The sequence below is a fragment of the Pleurodeles waltl genome, chromosome 3_2 (genome assembly GCF_031143425.1).
Source record: "Pleurodeles waltl isolate 20211129_DDA chromosome 3_2, aPleWal1.hap1.20221129, whole genome shotgun sequence".
NCBI classification, from domain to species: domain Eukaryota; kingdom Metazoa; phylum Chordata; class Amphibia; order Caudata; family Salamandridae; genus Pleurodeles; species Pleurodeles waltl.
The window spans coordinates 122,035,004-122,049,070 of NC_090441.1; the positions used below are offsets into that span (position 1 = coordinate 122,035,004).

General features: G+C 51.8%; 1 protein-coding gene across 2 annotated transcripts in view; it reads right to left on the minus strand.

Moving 5' to 3' along the window:
- Positions 1–13,613, minus strand: part of COL26A1 (collagen type XXVI alpha 1 chain) — a 622,272-nt gene extending 608,659 nt beyond the window's left edge. The window contains exon 1 of one of the 2 annotated variants that reach the window (XM_069226960.1): positions 12,437–13,613. In XM_069226960.1, the coding sequence (XP_069083061.1) occupies positions 12,437–12,591 (155 nt within the window). In that variant the 5' untranslated portion in view covers positions 12,592–13,613. The remainder of the gene's footprint in view (positions 1–12,436) is intronic. The other variant, XM_069226959.1, reaches the window with a different exon arrangement.
- Positions 13,614–14,067: the final 454 nt, after the last annotated feature.

Consider the following 14,067-nt stretch of genomic DNA (forward strand, 5'->3'; position numbering starts at 1 on the left):
CGCGCTAGGGAAGTGTCATTGCAAGCGGCTGGCACGGGAAGTGTAACTGCAGGGTAGCGGGGCAAACATCACATCCCAAGTGCAAAAGCTTCAGTTCTTTCACGTTTGCCCCATGATCCAGCGGGTGTCTCTTTTTGTCCAATGCCTTCATTACACCTGGCACATTAATTCCATTGAGGCCAGTAAACACAGCTACCGGGGCCATCAGAATTATAAATTTAACCGGTACACCGTCGGTGAGTGGCTTCTACCCGGGCACCTCCCCAGCGGCAAGAATCTGAAGTTTCCGGATAGAATCCTGGGAAAAACATGCGGGAATTGGCACGGTAAGGTCCGATTCCCACAGGGGACTCCCCAAAAATGTATATTCCCCAATATTTTCCTCCTCCAAAATTACTGGGACCCCCGTTAATACTAATGCACAGTGGAATGCAATTCCAGGGATTATAACAGACAAAGAGTAAAATGGGGGCCCGAGTGTGTTTCCATGCTCACAAAAGGGGCACGGAGCCAGGGGTCAGGACAGGTGGGCACCCTCATAATGATTGGCAGCCCCTCCTCGGTTGAGGTGCCTATGCACTCGTGTACCAGACCCCTGTTCAAAGTTGTGCACTGAGCCTATGCAAACCTGGCAGTGCCACTTCCCTAAACACTAGCACCTCGTGGCCATATTGTATATGTACGTCATAAAGCCATATTGGGTACACCCTTTTATGACAAGTATATACATATATATATATATGTATATATATTGTATTGTATTGTAATAGTATTTATATATGGCACTGAAGGGGTTAAGAGTGACACCCCACGGCAGGTTAAAGCAGCTGCCTTTATTTGACGTGTACACTTTGTAGTGCTGTGTGCAGCAGAACAGCTTCACAGCAGAAGTGACAAAATTGGACCAAGAGAGGCTCACTATAGACGGCAGGAAGTACGAAAAGAAAGCGAGGGAGATCAGAATGAGTTACTTTTCCCACCCGCACCTCAGGGTATAGGCGGCTGTTGTGTGCATTCGTCGCCCTGCACAGCTAGAGTCAGTGACGTCACAGACAGAGCCTCAGGGGGCAGGCGGCTGCTGCGATCCCAGCTAGAGTCAGTGACGTCACAGACAGAGCCTCAGGTGACAGGCGGCTGCTGTGTTCTGCCGCTACCCTGCCCAGCTAGAGTCAGTGACGTCACAGACAGAGCCTCAGGGGACAGGCAGCTGCTGTATGTAGCAGGCACCCCGCTCAGGTAGAGTCGGTGATGTCACAGACAGAGCTCAGGGGACAGGCGGCTGGCCGCTGTGTGCCCAGCTAGAGTCAGTGACGTCACAGATAGAGCCTCAGGGGACAGGCGGCTGCTGGGTGCCCAACTAGAGTCAGTGACGTCACAGATAGAGCCTCAGGAGACAGGCGGCTGCTGTATGTAGCCGGCACCCTGCTCAGGTAGAGTCAGTGATGTCACAGACGGTGCTTCAAGAGACAGGCACCTCCTGTGTGCCCAGTTAGAGTTAGTGACGTCACAGGCAGAGCCTCAGGGGACAGGCGGCTGCTGTATGTAGTCGGCACCCTGCTCAGGTAGAGTCAGTGATGTCACAGACAGTGCTTCAGGGGACAGGCATCTCCTGTGTGCCAAGCTAGAGTCAGTGACGTCACAGACAGAGCCTCAGGGGACAGGCGGCTGGCTGCTGTGTGCCCAGCTAGAGTCGGTGACGTCACAGATAGAGCCTCAGGGGACAGGCGGCTGGCTGCTGTGTGCCCAGCTAGAGTCGGTGACGTCACAGACAGAGCCTCAGGGGACAGAAAGCTGCTGTATGTAGCAGGAACCCTGCCCAGCTAGAGCCAGTGACGTCACAGACAGATAACTCCAAAAACTACAGAGAAGAGTATAGAGAAGAGCAGCAGATATGATGAGGGCAAGAGAGTTGAGAAGACAGAGGAAGAGAGCATGAGCAGAGCTTCACAAAACTTTCCTCCAGACCACCCAGGATATTTCAGCTTTGACTGGAAAATTAAGCGGCATTCATACAAAAAGGAAATGTTGTTGCACACATTGCATTTCTTGCTGTCTTTTTGCGACAAATTTAATAATTAGACTGTATTTGCTTTTTGTTTTATTCATCTTTTTGAGATGGCTCAGTGAGACAATCCTTGCAATTATGACCACTGTGGGTGTCCTGCAGCCCGCACCCCTCCCCCCCTCCCCAAATACCTCTAAACCTGGAATCCTGCTTCTCCTCTCTCCATCCCTCTTCTTCTCATCTCTCTCCCTCCCAAACAAAATTGTCTCCATCCAGTTTAGAAATGCAGGTTTTCGGATGAAAGTCTGCAGCACGGACTGAAAAGATTTGCTTTTTTTTTGCTATTCCATCAGCATGATAATCATTTAAAAAATCCAAATTTTCCTTACTATTTGATAGGTGGTACGTGGGTGACCAGGGTACTCAATGTGTACTCCCCGGTCCAACTGAGGACGTCATCCGTCCCCTCGCTCCAGATTAGGTTGTTACTGGGGACGGGGGAGGGTGTGGGTTCATTAATATGAAGTGCACGGACTAACACCGGCTGGGAGGAGAGAAACGCCTCAGATAACCGAGAGAAGAAGAAGTTGACTAGGAGAGACGCGTGACTGGACTGGTGGACTGGCCCCTCCCATATCCTCTCCTAAGGAGTCCATAAGTTACCCTACAAGCCATTCCTTAGCCCGTTTCAAATCGTTCTTGAAGGCCTTTCAGCCAGAATCACCCCGGCCCACCTTATCTCACAATTACCCCAGTTAACTACGGCATCCCAGCATCCCCCGCCTACCGGGCCAGCCCCTCCCTTCACGAACCATTCCATTAACCCCCATCAGCAAGTCACTTAATTCACCCATCCAGATGTCACTCCAAGTTCTCCTAAGCCAATCACTCTAGCTAACCCCTTCAAGCGCTCAAGGTTACGCTATCAGTCAGTCCACCTACCTGCTTACCGAGCCAAGTCTGGCATCTCAGCAAGTTATTTTGAGAGTTAGAGTACCGGCTTATCTCAAGAAAAACGTTATACTTTTAATTGGAGAGTACCGGCACTTCTCAGAAACAAGCAGGTACTCTATTACAGAGTACCTGCACTTCTATTTTTCCATTTAAAGCACTGTCAACAACCACTTACCTCCGCCTCACTTCATGGCTCCATTTACTGCCCTCAGCCAGACACTTGTTACCCCATGCCCTATCAAAAGAGCCCACACCCAGTCCCACCACCCACCGGTCACCCCAAGACTCCTCTAGTCTGACATTTCTGGAGGCTCCTTGTGACCTTCTCTGTAACCAAAGAAACAGCTCCTCTCCCAAGTGCGCCATTGCTGTCCCGAAACTCACTCCGCAGTTACTTCACTTGGCACCCAGGTATATCAGTTGTTGCTGTAATTCCAGCGTCTTTGTACGTCGAGTCCCTTTACTCTAGACTTGTGTGATGTCTATGCCAGTAGGCAGAGGTGGTGTCCACAAAATGGCTGCAAAATATGCCTACTAGTATGTCCAAAGACGTGGGCATCCCTATTGCCTCGTTCAATGGTCCAGTTCTGAAACCTTGTTGCTCAGGGCTCTCACTACACGCCCCTGAGGCTCTCTTCACCTCTAGGAGACCCTGGAGGCAGTGGAGCCTGCGAACCTCGGCAGGGATGTGTCTGCAAGTTGCCATATACAATTAGAGCATCCCTCCTGGGTAAACTTGCCTTGTAGGTACTAAATAAATGTCCTTAGTTGCTCTTCCTCCAGCGAATAGTGTGAAAAGTCTCTGGCATATTGAGTGTTAGACAAACCTACCTCCTAAATAATCAAGACGTTTTCACAGGTTTTCACTGAAAGATGCCCTTGGCCGGGAGTCACCCACTATTTTAATGCAAGTTCAAGACAGAGCTTTGGTTGAAGCAAATCACTAAGTGACTATAAATCCTGGAGCTCCAACCCTGGGGATATAAGTAAAAACTGTGCAATCACCAAGATTTTGTGCAAGTTACAGACTGGTATCAAGCTTGTCTCCTGCCTCCTGCATTGGACCATCTGATGCCCGTCCCTTCGTACTGTTGCACCTGAGAGCTGCATGAATCACCCGCGCACCCACAGCCTACGGCCTGTGAGAGAGACACAGCCTCACTGCCCAGGCCTGCTGGCTCTGCAGTGTTCAACTCACTCATGAGCCTCAATAAGAAGGTGAGGAGGGTGAGGGTGGTCACTCTGCCTGGCACACTCTTAACCTTCAATGCAGCAGAGAGCGTGGGTCCAGCCTGGGAACCGGCCATCACTGCTGCCCTGCTCTCCTCACCTTCAGTGAACAGTCTGTCCGGCGCCAGCTCCCCTCCAAATGTCTGTTTGTACCACCCTAGTGCCAGATACTCTCCATCTAAGACTTACAAATATAAAGGTGTCCCGCCAACATGCCTGTGGTGCGCTCCCACAACACTGGCTCACTGGAGAACCTCATCCAAGGAAGTGACGATGGACACAGAGTGTATCCACTGTTTCATGTGGTTCGGAGCCTCCAGCTTATCCCACTTTAAAAAGAGAATCATGGATGGGACATTCCCATTCATTGACTAGTGATAACTCTGGTACCCAACCTCCAGCATCTCCTCCAGCATCCTGGTCTTGAGTCACCTTCTCACTATTACCATGGGTAAGATGTCTCAACTATGGAGTCTAACCTCAGCCTTCCTGATACTAGCACAGAAGCCAGCATGGAGTGGGCGCAGACCCCCTGTGAGGCACACTGGTGCTGACTACTGACTATCACAGTCTGGCGGTTGACTGACATTATCTGTGCTTGCGGCACTTCTGTTATCTACTTCAGGATGAAAGGCTGAGTGGCCACCCTTGGATTCAAACCTGTGCAGGTTACCCCCTGGATACTGCAGTAGATGAATTAATGGAGCCATCAGAGGCCCAGTGTGGACAATAGGATGTATTGGGCCCTATTGCATTGACTAGTTCCATATGCATGATATTTGAACACTAAGCTCCTCTGGACAACAGATGTTTACAAATAAGGTTCGGATATGATTTTGTGAAAGGAAAGAGCAACCACTGAAGTTGTTCAGTTTCTTTGTAAACAACAAGTGAAGTTTCAAGATATCTCCAAGCAGCACCTGTCCTTATGCAGGAATCAGAAGGTCAGATGGAGAATGTCCTGACAGTTTCTCAGCACACGCCCTTGACCTTTGCCCCACTGTAAACAGGCTGCAGAGTATATTTGCTTTTTTGTGGCCAGTGTTTGCAGCAAATTTCACATTCCTAGCAAAACGCAGACTCACGAAAAGCTGAAGGCTGTGTTTTGGGAGAAGATTTCCTAAAATTAAATGCCTAAAGTTTTAGAGGGGAAGGCGGGGGCAACATTATTTTATTTTTAAACTTACCTTAATGTGAGCTGCTGTGCTTCTCTACAGGCTCCACTTGCAGGCACAGGCTTCCAGCCTGCCCTGCGCCCAATCTTAACACTGCTCTCATGCTGCTGGCAGCATGAGAGTAGAATTAGGTTTGGCTGGAGATCCCTGGCTTGGTGCGCCGAGGCAGACTCGGATCCTCTGTCTGCTGTCTCCAAGCCGGCAACACAGTGCTAGGTTGGAGCAGGTTCAGTGCGCATGTGTGTTTGGCTGGCCTGAGACAGCTGACCAAACACTCATGCGCACTGAGGGGAGTGCTGTGCACTCCCCCTCCGTCCCTCTCACGCCCGTGGCCCCGCCTCTTTAACAATAAAATGGGAATATACATAGTTTAACATTGTTTTATTGTAAAAGGTTTGCAGCTGCTGCTGGCAGGGAGTGGCGCTCCTCCACCATAGTGTAGGAGCTGCCGCTGCAATCTGCACGGTCTCATTTTATTATGGGGACCTCCCTGGCTATCATTGTGACTGCTTCGAGGTCTGTTCTTTTGTGATGGTCTGATGCATTCTGGGTGTTGTAGTCCTGGTTTGCTTCAATTGAACTAATGGGACTAACGCGCCTCAAATTAATGATTTGTAGATGAAAAGTTCAGGACTGGAGGCGGTGTTTGAATGACCTGGAGACACCTTGTTGTAATCACGTTCAATCAATCATTAAATTTATAAAGCGCGCTATGTACCCGTTAGGGTTTCAAGGCGCTGAGGGGGGGGGCAGCTGCTATTGGTCGAAGAGCCAGGTCTTGAGGAGTCTCCTGAAGGCGAGGAGGTCCCGGGTCTGACGCAGGGGGGTCGGGAGGGAGTTCCAGGTCTTGGCGGCGAGGTAGGAGAAGGATCTGCCGCCGGAGGTCTTGCGTTGGAATCGGGGAACGATGGCGAGGGAGAGGTTGGCAGAGCGGAGTTGGCGGGAGGGGACGTAGAAGTTGAGTCTGTTGTTCAGGTAGGCGGGTCCGGCGTTGTGTAGTGCTTTGTGCGCGTGGGTGAGGAGTTTAAAGGTGATCCTCTTGTCCACGGGGAGCCAGTGGAGGTCCTTCAGGTGGTGGGAGATGTGGCATCAGCGGGGTATGTCGAGGATCAGGCGGGCGGATGCGTTCTTGATGCGTTGGAGTCGTTGGATGTCTTTTGCTGGGATGCCTGTGTAGAGTGCGATGCCGTAGTCAAGTCTGCTACTGACGAGGGCCTGGGTCACCGTTTTTCTGGTTTCCGTCGGGATCCACTTGTAGATTCTACGGAGCATGCGGAGGGTGTTGAAGCAGGAGGAGGAGACTGCGTTGACCTGTTTGGACATGGTGAGGGCGGAGTCGAGGATGAAGCCGAGGTTGCGTGCATGGTTGGCTGGAGTAGGTGGGGGTCCCAGCGCGGTGGGCCACCAGGAGTCATCCCAGGCCGAGGGGGTGCGTCCGAGGATGAGGACTTCCGTCTTATCGGAGTTTAATTTCAGGCGGCTGTTTCTCATCCACTCGGCGATGGATTTCAATCCCTCGTGGAGGTTGGCTTTGGCGGTGTGTGGGTCATTGGTGAGGGAGAGGATGAGCTGGGTGTCGTCAGCGTAGGAGAGGATGCCGAGGTTGTGCTGACGGGCCAGTTGTGCGAGGGGTGCCATGTAGACGTTGAACAGCGTTGGGCTTAGTGAGGAGCCTTGGGGGACGCCGCAGATGAGGTTGGTGGCTTCGGAGCGGAAGGGTGAGAGTCGGACTCTCTGGGTTCTGCCGGAGAGGAAAGAGGAGACCAGTTGAGGCATTTGTCTTGTATTCCGGCTTCGTGGAGACGAGTTTGTAGGGTGCAGTGGCAGACCGTATCGAAGGCAGCGGAGAGGTCTAGGAGGATGAGGACTGAAGTTTCGCCATTGTCCATTTGCTGTCTGATGTCATCTGTGGCGGCGAGGAGTGCAGTCTCGGTGCTGTGATTGCGTCTGAATCCGGATTGGGAGGGGTCTAGGATGGAGTTGTCTTCAAGGTAGTGGGTGAGCTGGGCGTTGACGATCTTCTCGATGACCTTCACTGGGAAGGGGAGGAGGGAGATCGGGCGGAAGTTTTTGAGGTCGTTGAGGTCAGCCTTGGGTTTCTTGAGGAGGGCTTGGATATCGGCGTGCTTCCAGCTGTCCGGGAAGGTTGCAGTATCGAAGGATAGGTTGATGATCTTACGAAGTTGGGGGGCGATGGTGGAGTTGGCTTTGTTGTAGACGTGGTGTGGGCAGGGGTCTGAGGGGGATCCTGAGTGGATGGAGTTCATGGTATTTCGGGTTTCGGCGTCATCTACGTGGGTCCAGGTGGTGAGGCGGTCGGCGTAGGAGGAGTTGTCGGGGTGGGGTCTGGCGGAGGTGTGGTGTTGAGGCTGTCGTGGATGGCGGCGATTTTCTGGTAAAAGAAGGTGGAGAGTGCGACGCAGAGTTTCTGGGATGGTGGGACGTCGTTGACGTTGGCGCTGGGGTTAGAGAGCTCCTTCACGATGCAGAAGAGCTCCTTGCTGTCGTGTGCGTTGTTGCTTAGGCATTCTGTGAAGTGGGAGCGTTTGGCGAGTCGGATAAGTTGGTGGTGCTTGCGGGTGGCTTCCTTGTGGGTTGCCAGGCTGTCGGGTGTGCGCTCGAGAAGCCATTTTTTCTTAAGTTTCTGGCAGGTGCGTTTGGAGGTGATCAGTTCGTCTGTGAACCAGGCTGCTTTTTTCTTTTCTTGGTTGACAGTGGGCCTCTTGAGTGGTGCGAGGGTGTTGGCGCAGTTGAGTATCGACTGTTGGGGGTTGATGGCGGCGGAGTCCGGGTCGGTAGGGTCGGTCGGTGGGTTCTTGGCGAGGGTGCTGGTTAGTTGGTCCTCGGTGACTTTGCCCCAGCAGCGGTGCGGCGGTAGTGGGGTGCGGTGGTGTGCGGTGTTTTTCTTGAATGTGAAGTGGACGCAGTGGTGGTCGGTCCAGTGGAGTTCAGTGGTGTGGCTGAAGGAGATGTGGTTGCTTGCAGTGAAGAGTGGGTCTAGTGTGTGACCGGCGATGTGGGTGGGTGTGTTGACCAGTTGTCTGAGTCCGAGGTTGGAGAGGTTGGTGGCCAGTGATGCGGTGTTGGCGTCGTTGTTCTCCAGGTGGAAGTTGAGGTCTCCAAGGAGGATGTAGTCCGTTGAGGCGAGGGCGTGGGTGCTTACGAGGTCGGAGATGGTGTCGCTGAAGGGGGCTCTTGGTCCTGGAGGTCGGTATATGAGAGTTCCTCTGAGGGTAGTGTTGGGGTCCGTGTGGATCTGGAAGTGAAGGTGTTCAGCTGTCTTGAGGGTGTCATCCGTGTGGGTGTGGATCTTGAGGGTGGATTTGTGGACGATGGCTATTCCTCCACCGATTCCGTTGGTGCGATCTCTTCTGGTGATCTTGTAGCCGTCAGGGATGGCGATGGCGATGTCTGGGGCCGAGGAGTCGTTCCACCAGGTTTCGGTCAGGAAGGCTACGTCTGGGGCGGTGGTGTCGAGCAGGTCCCAGAGCTCGATGGCGTGCTTTCGTGTGGAGCGTGTGTTGATGAGGATGCAGTGGAGGTGGTTGGTGTTGTTTGTTGCTGGCTTCCTTGTTCTGTTGCAGGTGCGGCAGGAGAAGGGTCCTTTGGTGTGCTTCGGAGTGGCCTGGAAGCAGGCTGTGGAGGAGCCAGGGTTAAGGGCGAGGAGTTCGCTGGCCGAGTAGCGAAGGCTGGTGGTGCGGGGGGCGTGCGGGCCAGGGGGGGTGGCGCTGGGCGCGGTCCAGGTGCGGACGGGCACAGACGGACCCGTCTCTGGCGCGCCTCCGGCACGCCAGCGGCGCAGACGCGCAGTGCCAGTCATTAAGAAGGGAGGGGGAGGGAGGAGCAGCTGGGCGGCGGGAGGCGGGAGGGAGCGGCGAATGGGGGCGTGAGGGGGGCGGGGCCGCAGGGAGGCAGCGGCAGGGGAAGCGGCAAGGGGGAGCGCCTAAGGGGCGAAAACCAGGTTAAACAAGGCACAAAATGACAAAAATAAGGCACAAGTCAAAAACAGTCACAAAATACGGTAAATGGCACAAAATACAATCGGAATACAGCAATCAGAAGGGGCACAAATGGGGGCAAGAGCGCAAGGAGGCAAGGCGCTGAAAAGTAGAAAAACACAGATACAGCGAAAAAGCGGCAGAGAGCACACGGTCTAGCGAAGCTTACCAGAGCCCACTAGACATCAGGGATGAGGCGCAGGAGGATGCCTGCGGGTGGAGGAGGGCCTCGAACACGCTAGCAGCAGGGTGGGCGGGGGTCAGGGGCACGAGACAGCAAGGTGGTGCTGCGGACGTGGGGGGCGAGCGCTAGACCAAAAACAGGTCAGAGGTCGCAGATGACGTTTAAGCCATCCTGTGCACTTCCTGGGGCAGGACTCAGCAGGACAGAAAAGCCTGGAAATACTGGCTCTGTGGCTTTCTACAGAGTGGACAACTCCAACAAGAATGATTTGGTGCAAACTTTTGGCTCCTGCACTGAAATTTACCATATAAGCTAAATTTTACTCTGGAAAAAAAGCTGAAAAAACATCTCAACCGTAAAAAAGAACTAGGCACAAAATTAGTATCAGAATGTCAACAATGTGTTTTTTCATCTCGGAAATGCCTTTTGTCTTTTCATCACTGTGATGGAAATGTGAAAGCCCTTCGAACAGAAGTACTGTTCTCAGGAAAGGGTCAGTACGTATGGTGAAAGACCAGAATGGGCGTGAAAGTATTTTGAAGTACGATTCAAAATCTTTAGTAACTGCATACAGAAGCATGTGACGCCTCTATAGCGCCTAATTGATGTTTGTGTACGAGTAGCGCACTATTCCTTTGGATTTGGACTATGAGTGTAAACTGACCTGGATGAACAAGGACTTTGATTTTCCGCCTCAATCGGATATAAAACATGGTGCTTTAGGCACCTCCTTGTCCAGGAGCTGCATTCACCAATTGTTAAGAATGTCCTTGTAGTTGCTGTGTGATACTTGCTGGCTCTGTCTCGTCCTATATGAAGCCCCTTAAAAAATAAATAATTAATAGAGCACACTTGCCGCGTCACGCAAACCTGACAACTAAAGAAGAATTTAAACTGCACAAAAAACATACTTAAACTAAACCGTGCTGCACCATTTAAAAGGCAAAGTCTGCAATCAGTGCCCCCTTGTGACTTTCTTTCTCTGACTGTATGATGTGGAAGCACTTTAGTAAAAGTTCCAAATGTGTTTTTATTGGATCATTAACTGTCAACTGTCCCTAGTCATAAGGGTGAGTTACAGTCAAGTCATCTTTAAAGTCACAGCAAGCATCTGGATACTCTCTTGGGTGATTAGTGTGCTATACGGTTCACAGTGCTTTAAATGGGCTGGTACTCTCCGGTACTTAGTACGTGAACTTTTTTAATTTGAAGGGGCGAGTACCTTCACTTTGCACCACTGTTGCAGCACATTTAATAGGAGAGACTGGCACTTCTCAGGAGCAAACAGGTACTTTAAAGGGTGACTACTTGCACTTCTATAGCTCCATTTAAAGCATTGCATAGTTCTACGCATGCTGGGATTTGTAGTCCTGTGCTTATACTGGAAAGTAACATTTCAAATCTCAGCGTGCTCAGTATTGTTGGTTGAAAAAAAAACATCATTTCAATAGTAGGGCCACGAGGCATCCCCGATTTGCCGGGACAGTCCCATTTTTTCAGCAGCTGTCCCGGTAGATTTCAGCAAATTTGACTTATGTTACAGTTTTTAGAGGGGGTCGACTGAAAATAGATGCACCTTGTTAGGTGCTCCAAAGCATGGCTAGTTAGCAGTTGTTATAAATATGCATTTTATTTAACAGGTATGATGCTGGTTTTTAAAAAATCACATTTTATTTATTTTCCAAGTGCCTTTTCTGCGTTCGATGTTGATTGGAGCTGTCACTTTACAATCTCTATTGACCTAAAAATATAGTCCTTCTTCTGTTTTTGCTAAATGTTCCGGTTTTTCGTGTTCGAGATCTGGTCGCCCTATTCAATGGGTCTGGTTTACACTGACGAGGTACTACATAACACTGGCCCAGCACACCTCGACAGTCACACCTGCTTTCACAATCCTTTCAGGCATCTTCCCTTGTCCGATCTCCTACTAGCACAAATCCCACAGAAAACGAGATCCAGAGGTTGAGCCTTCTCCTGCATTGCTGTTAAAGCATGGAACAACCTAGCACTACACATAAGAGCCTCCTTTTCACTTCCTGAATTCTACAAGAAGCTAAATACCTGGCTTTTGAAGTAGTCCCACTAGACCCTAGGTGTGCCTAGAATCACACGTGCTTAGCGCCAGGATACCCTGCCTGGTGATAGTGCCCTCTACAAATCTGCACACCATAACATAGGAAAGAGATGCGCACATGCCTACTGGTCAGGCACCAGAGAACACCATAGGCCACACCACTGAGATTTAATCTGTAACAAACATAAAATCAGATGTTTTGCTAGTTCAAATAAATAATACTTTTAGGGGAAAGTCTGATATCAAAGGCAGTAATCGTTGTCAGGGATAGCATATTATAGGGACGGAACGTCGTCCACTTATGCGAGAGGGGCGAATTTGAGGGTCTCTTGACCGGCATCCCCTGGTGTTTTGAGGGAAGGTCTATTTTAAAGCGCCTACTCAGCGTATATTTCTTCTAAAGAACAATAGTGGCCCCGAGCGGCCATGTAGAATATGGCGCCAACAAAAGCAAAAATCCAAACGTGCAATTTGATACAGCTCGGCACCAGCTGTTTGAGATGAAAACGATGTTTAGCGAGCCGGGAAGAAAAGTGATCTGCGGACACAGGGAACCGATCCACTGTTTCAGGGCTCGGAAGCACGCGAAATACATTAGCTACAGTGTGAAAACGAAGCAGGAGGGGGAGGTGGGGAATGGGCAACACAAGTTGGAACACAGTACCTGTAATTTAGGATGAAAACACGTGAAAGGTTGTCAAATAAACTTTTAACCACAGCATGACACGGTGCGTGATTTAAATACACCAGGAAATGACTCGTTCGCAGGCACTGGCTGAACAAGGGCTCTGCAGCAGGCAGGGTCCGGGTACTCACCGGCGGTTGTGGAATCCTCCGCCCTGGGGGGCCGCTGCTTGCTCCGGGTAGGTGTGCTGCAGGGTGGACGCTGCCGGAAACTGGTAGAGGAACCCGGTACCCAGTACCAGGGCCAGCAAGGAGCAGGAGCAGAGCAGGTACAGCACGGACTGCATCTTTAAAGGATGGCGCAGACCAAAGATACTGCAACTAGGCTGCAGGCGCAGGCTTCAGGTAACGGGGTGCAGGCACAACGGGGTGCAGGAACTGCGTCCAGGCAGAATGGTGCAAGCACGGCAGGGGGCTGCCACAGCAGGGTTCGGATACAAGCACGGGGACCGGTGCGCGGGCACAGACCGCAAGTTTAGGGTGATTGTAGAGGGAAGGGGGAGCAGCGAGCAGGCACCGGGACAAGGGTCGATGCGCTGCCTGCGAGAAGCAGGGTGTTACAGGCGCGCGATCACCTCCGAGGTTCTCTCAGAAGCAGGCAGTGGGTCATTGAGAGAAGATCTCCATTTGTTCAGGATCAGAAGTTTCCGATGGTATTTTAGACACGTCCATTGCAGCAAGCAGAGAAAACTCCGAGAACCTATGGACGGGTACCTGAGAGCAGCAGATCCGCGCCCCCACAGCAGCAAGCAGCTGCTTAGACCCCACTCCAGGAATTAAAGGGCGGGAGCTGCGTGCCCCCACAGTACCATCTCCAGAGGTCAGAGTGTATGTGCCAGCAGCTCCGTGACCCCCCAGAATGTATGTACCAGCAGGTCTGTGCTCCCACAGTTCCCTCTTCAGAGGTCAGAGTGCATGTGCCAACAACTCCGTGCCCCACTCCTCCAGTTAGCGGCAAGACCCTTGTCCCGCAGGGTCCAGCAGATCCTCGGGGACCCCACAGATCCAGGTATAGGCGCAGGCCCCCCTTTAGCAACCAGTCCCGCTGAGAAGTTTAACCAGGGACAGGAAGAGCTTAAGAAGAACAAAAGAAAAGCCCTGCAGGAACCGGACTCCTTCTGATGGGAGCTCGGTAACAGGAGGCTGGCTCTACATTTCAGGACTCCATCAGCTGCGAGGCCCCCTCCCACCCAGGGCAGCCGGAGGGGGGTGCAGGGGGTCTGACAATTAAAGCGAGCGAGAGACGGGGATGCCGGTCTCAGGGAGCCTGGAGGGATCACATGGCCTGACTAGAGCAGACCTGTGAGTGTGAGGGGGTCCTGGGATGAGGAAGAGAGCGCGTGAAGGGATGAGGGCGATCCTGACACTGAGATGTAGCAAGGATCAGGCTAAACAGATGCAACTGTGATCCTGCACAAAGAGATGCAGCACTGACCCTGCAACTACTGCATCAGCAGTGACCCTCCAAAATGGGCTGCAGCAGTGACCCTGCAAAAGGAACTGTAGCAGTGATCCTGTAAAGGGAACTGTAGCAGTGATCCTGTAAAGGGAACTGTAGCAGTGATCCTGTAAAGGGAACTGTAGCAGTGAAGGGAACTACAGCAGTGATCCTGCAAAAGGAACTGCAGCAGTGACCCTGCAAAAGGAACTGTAGCAGTGATCCTGTAAAGGGAACTGTAGCAGTGATCTTGTAAAGGGAACTGTAGCAGTGATCCTGTAAAGGGAACTGTAGAAGTGGTCCTGTAAAGGGAACTGTAACAGTG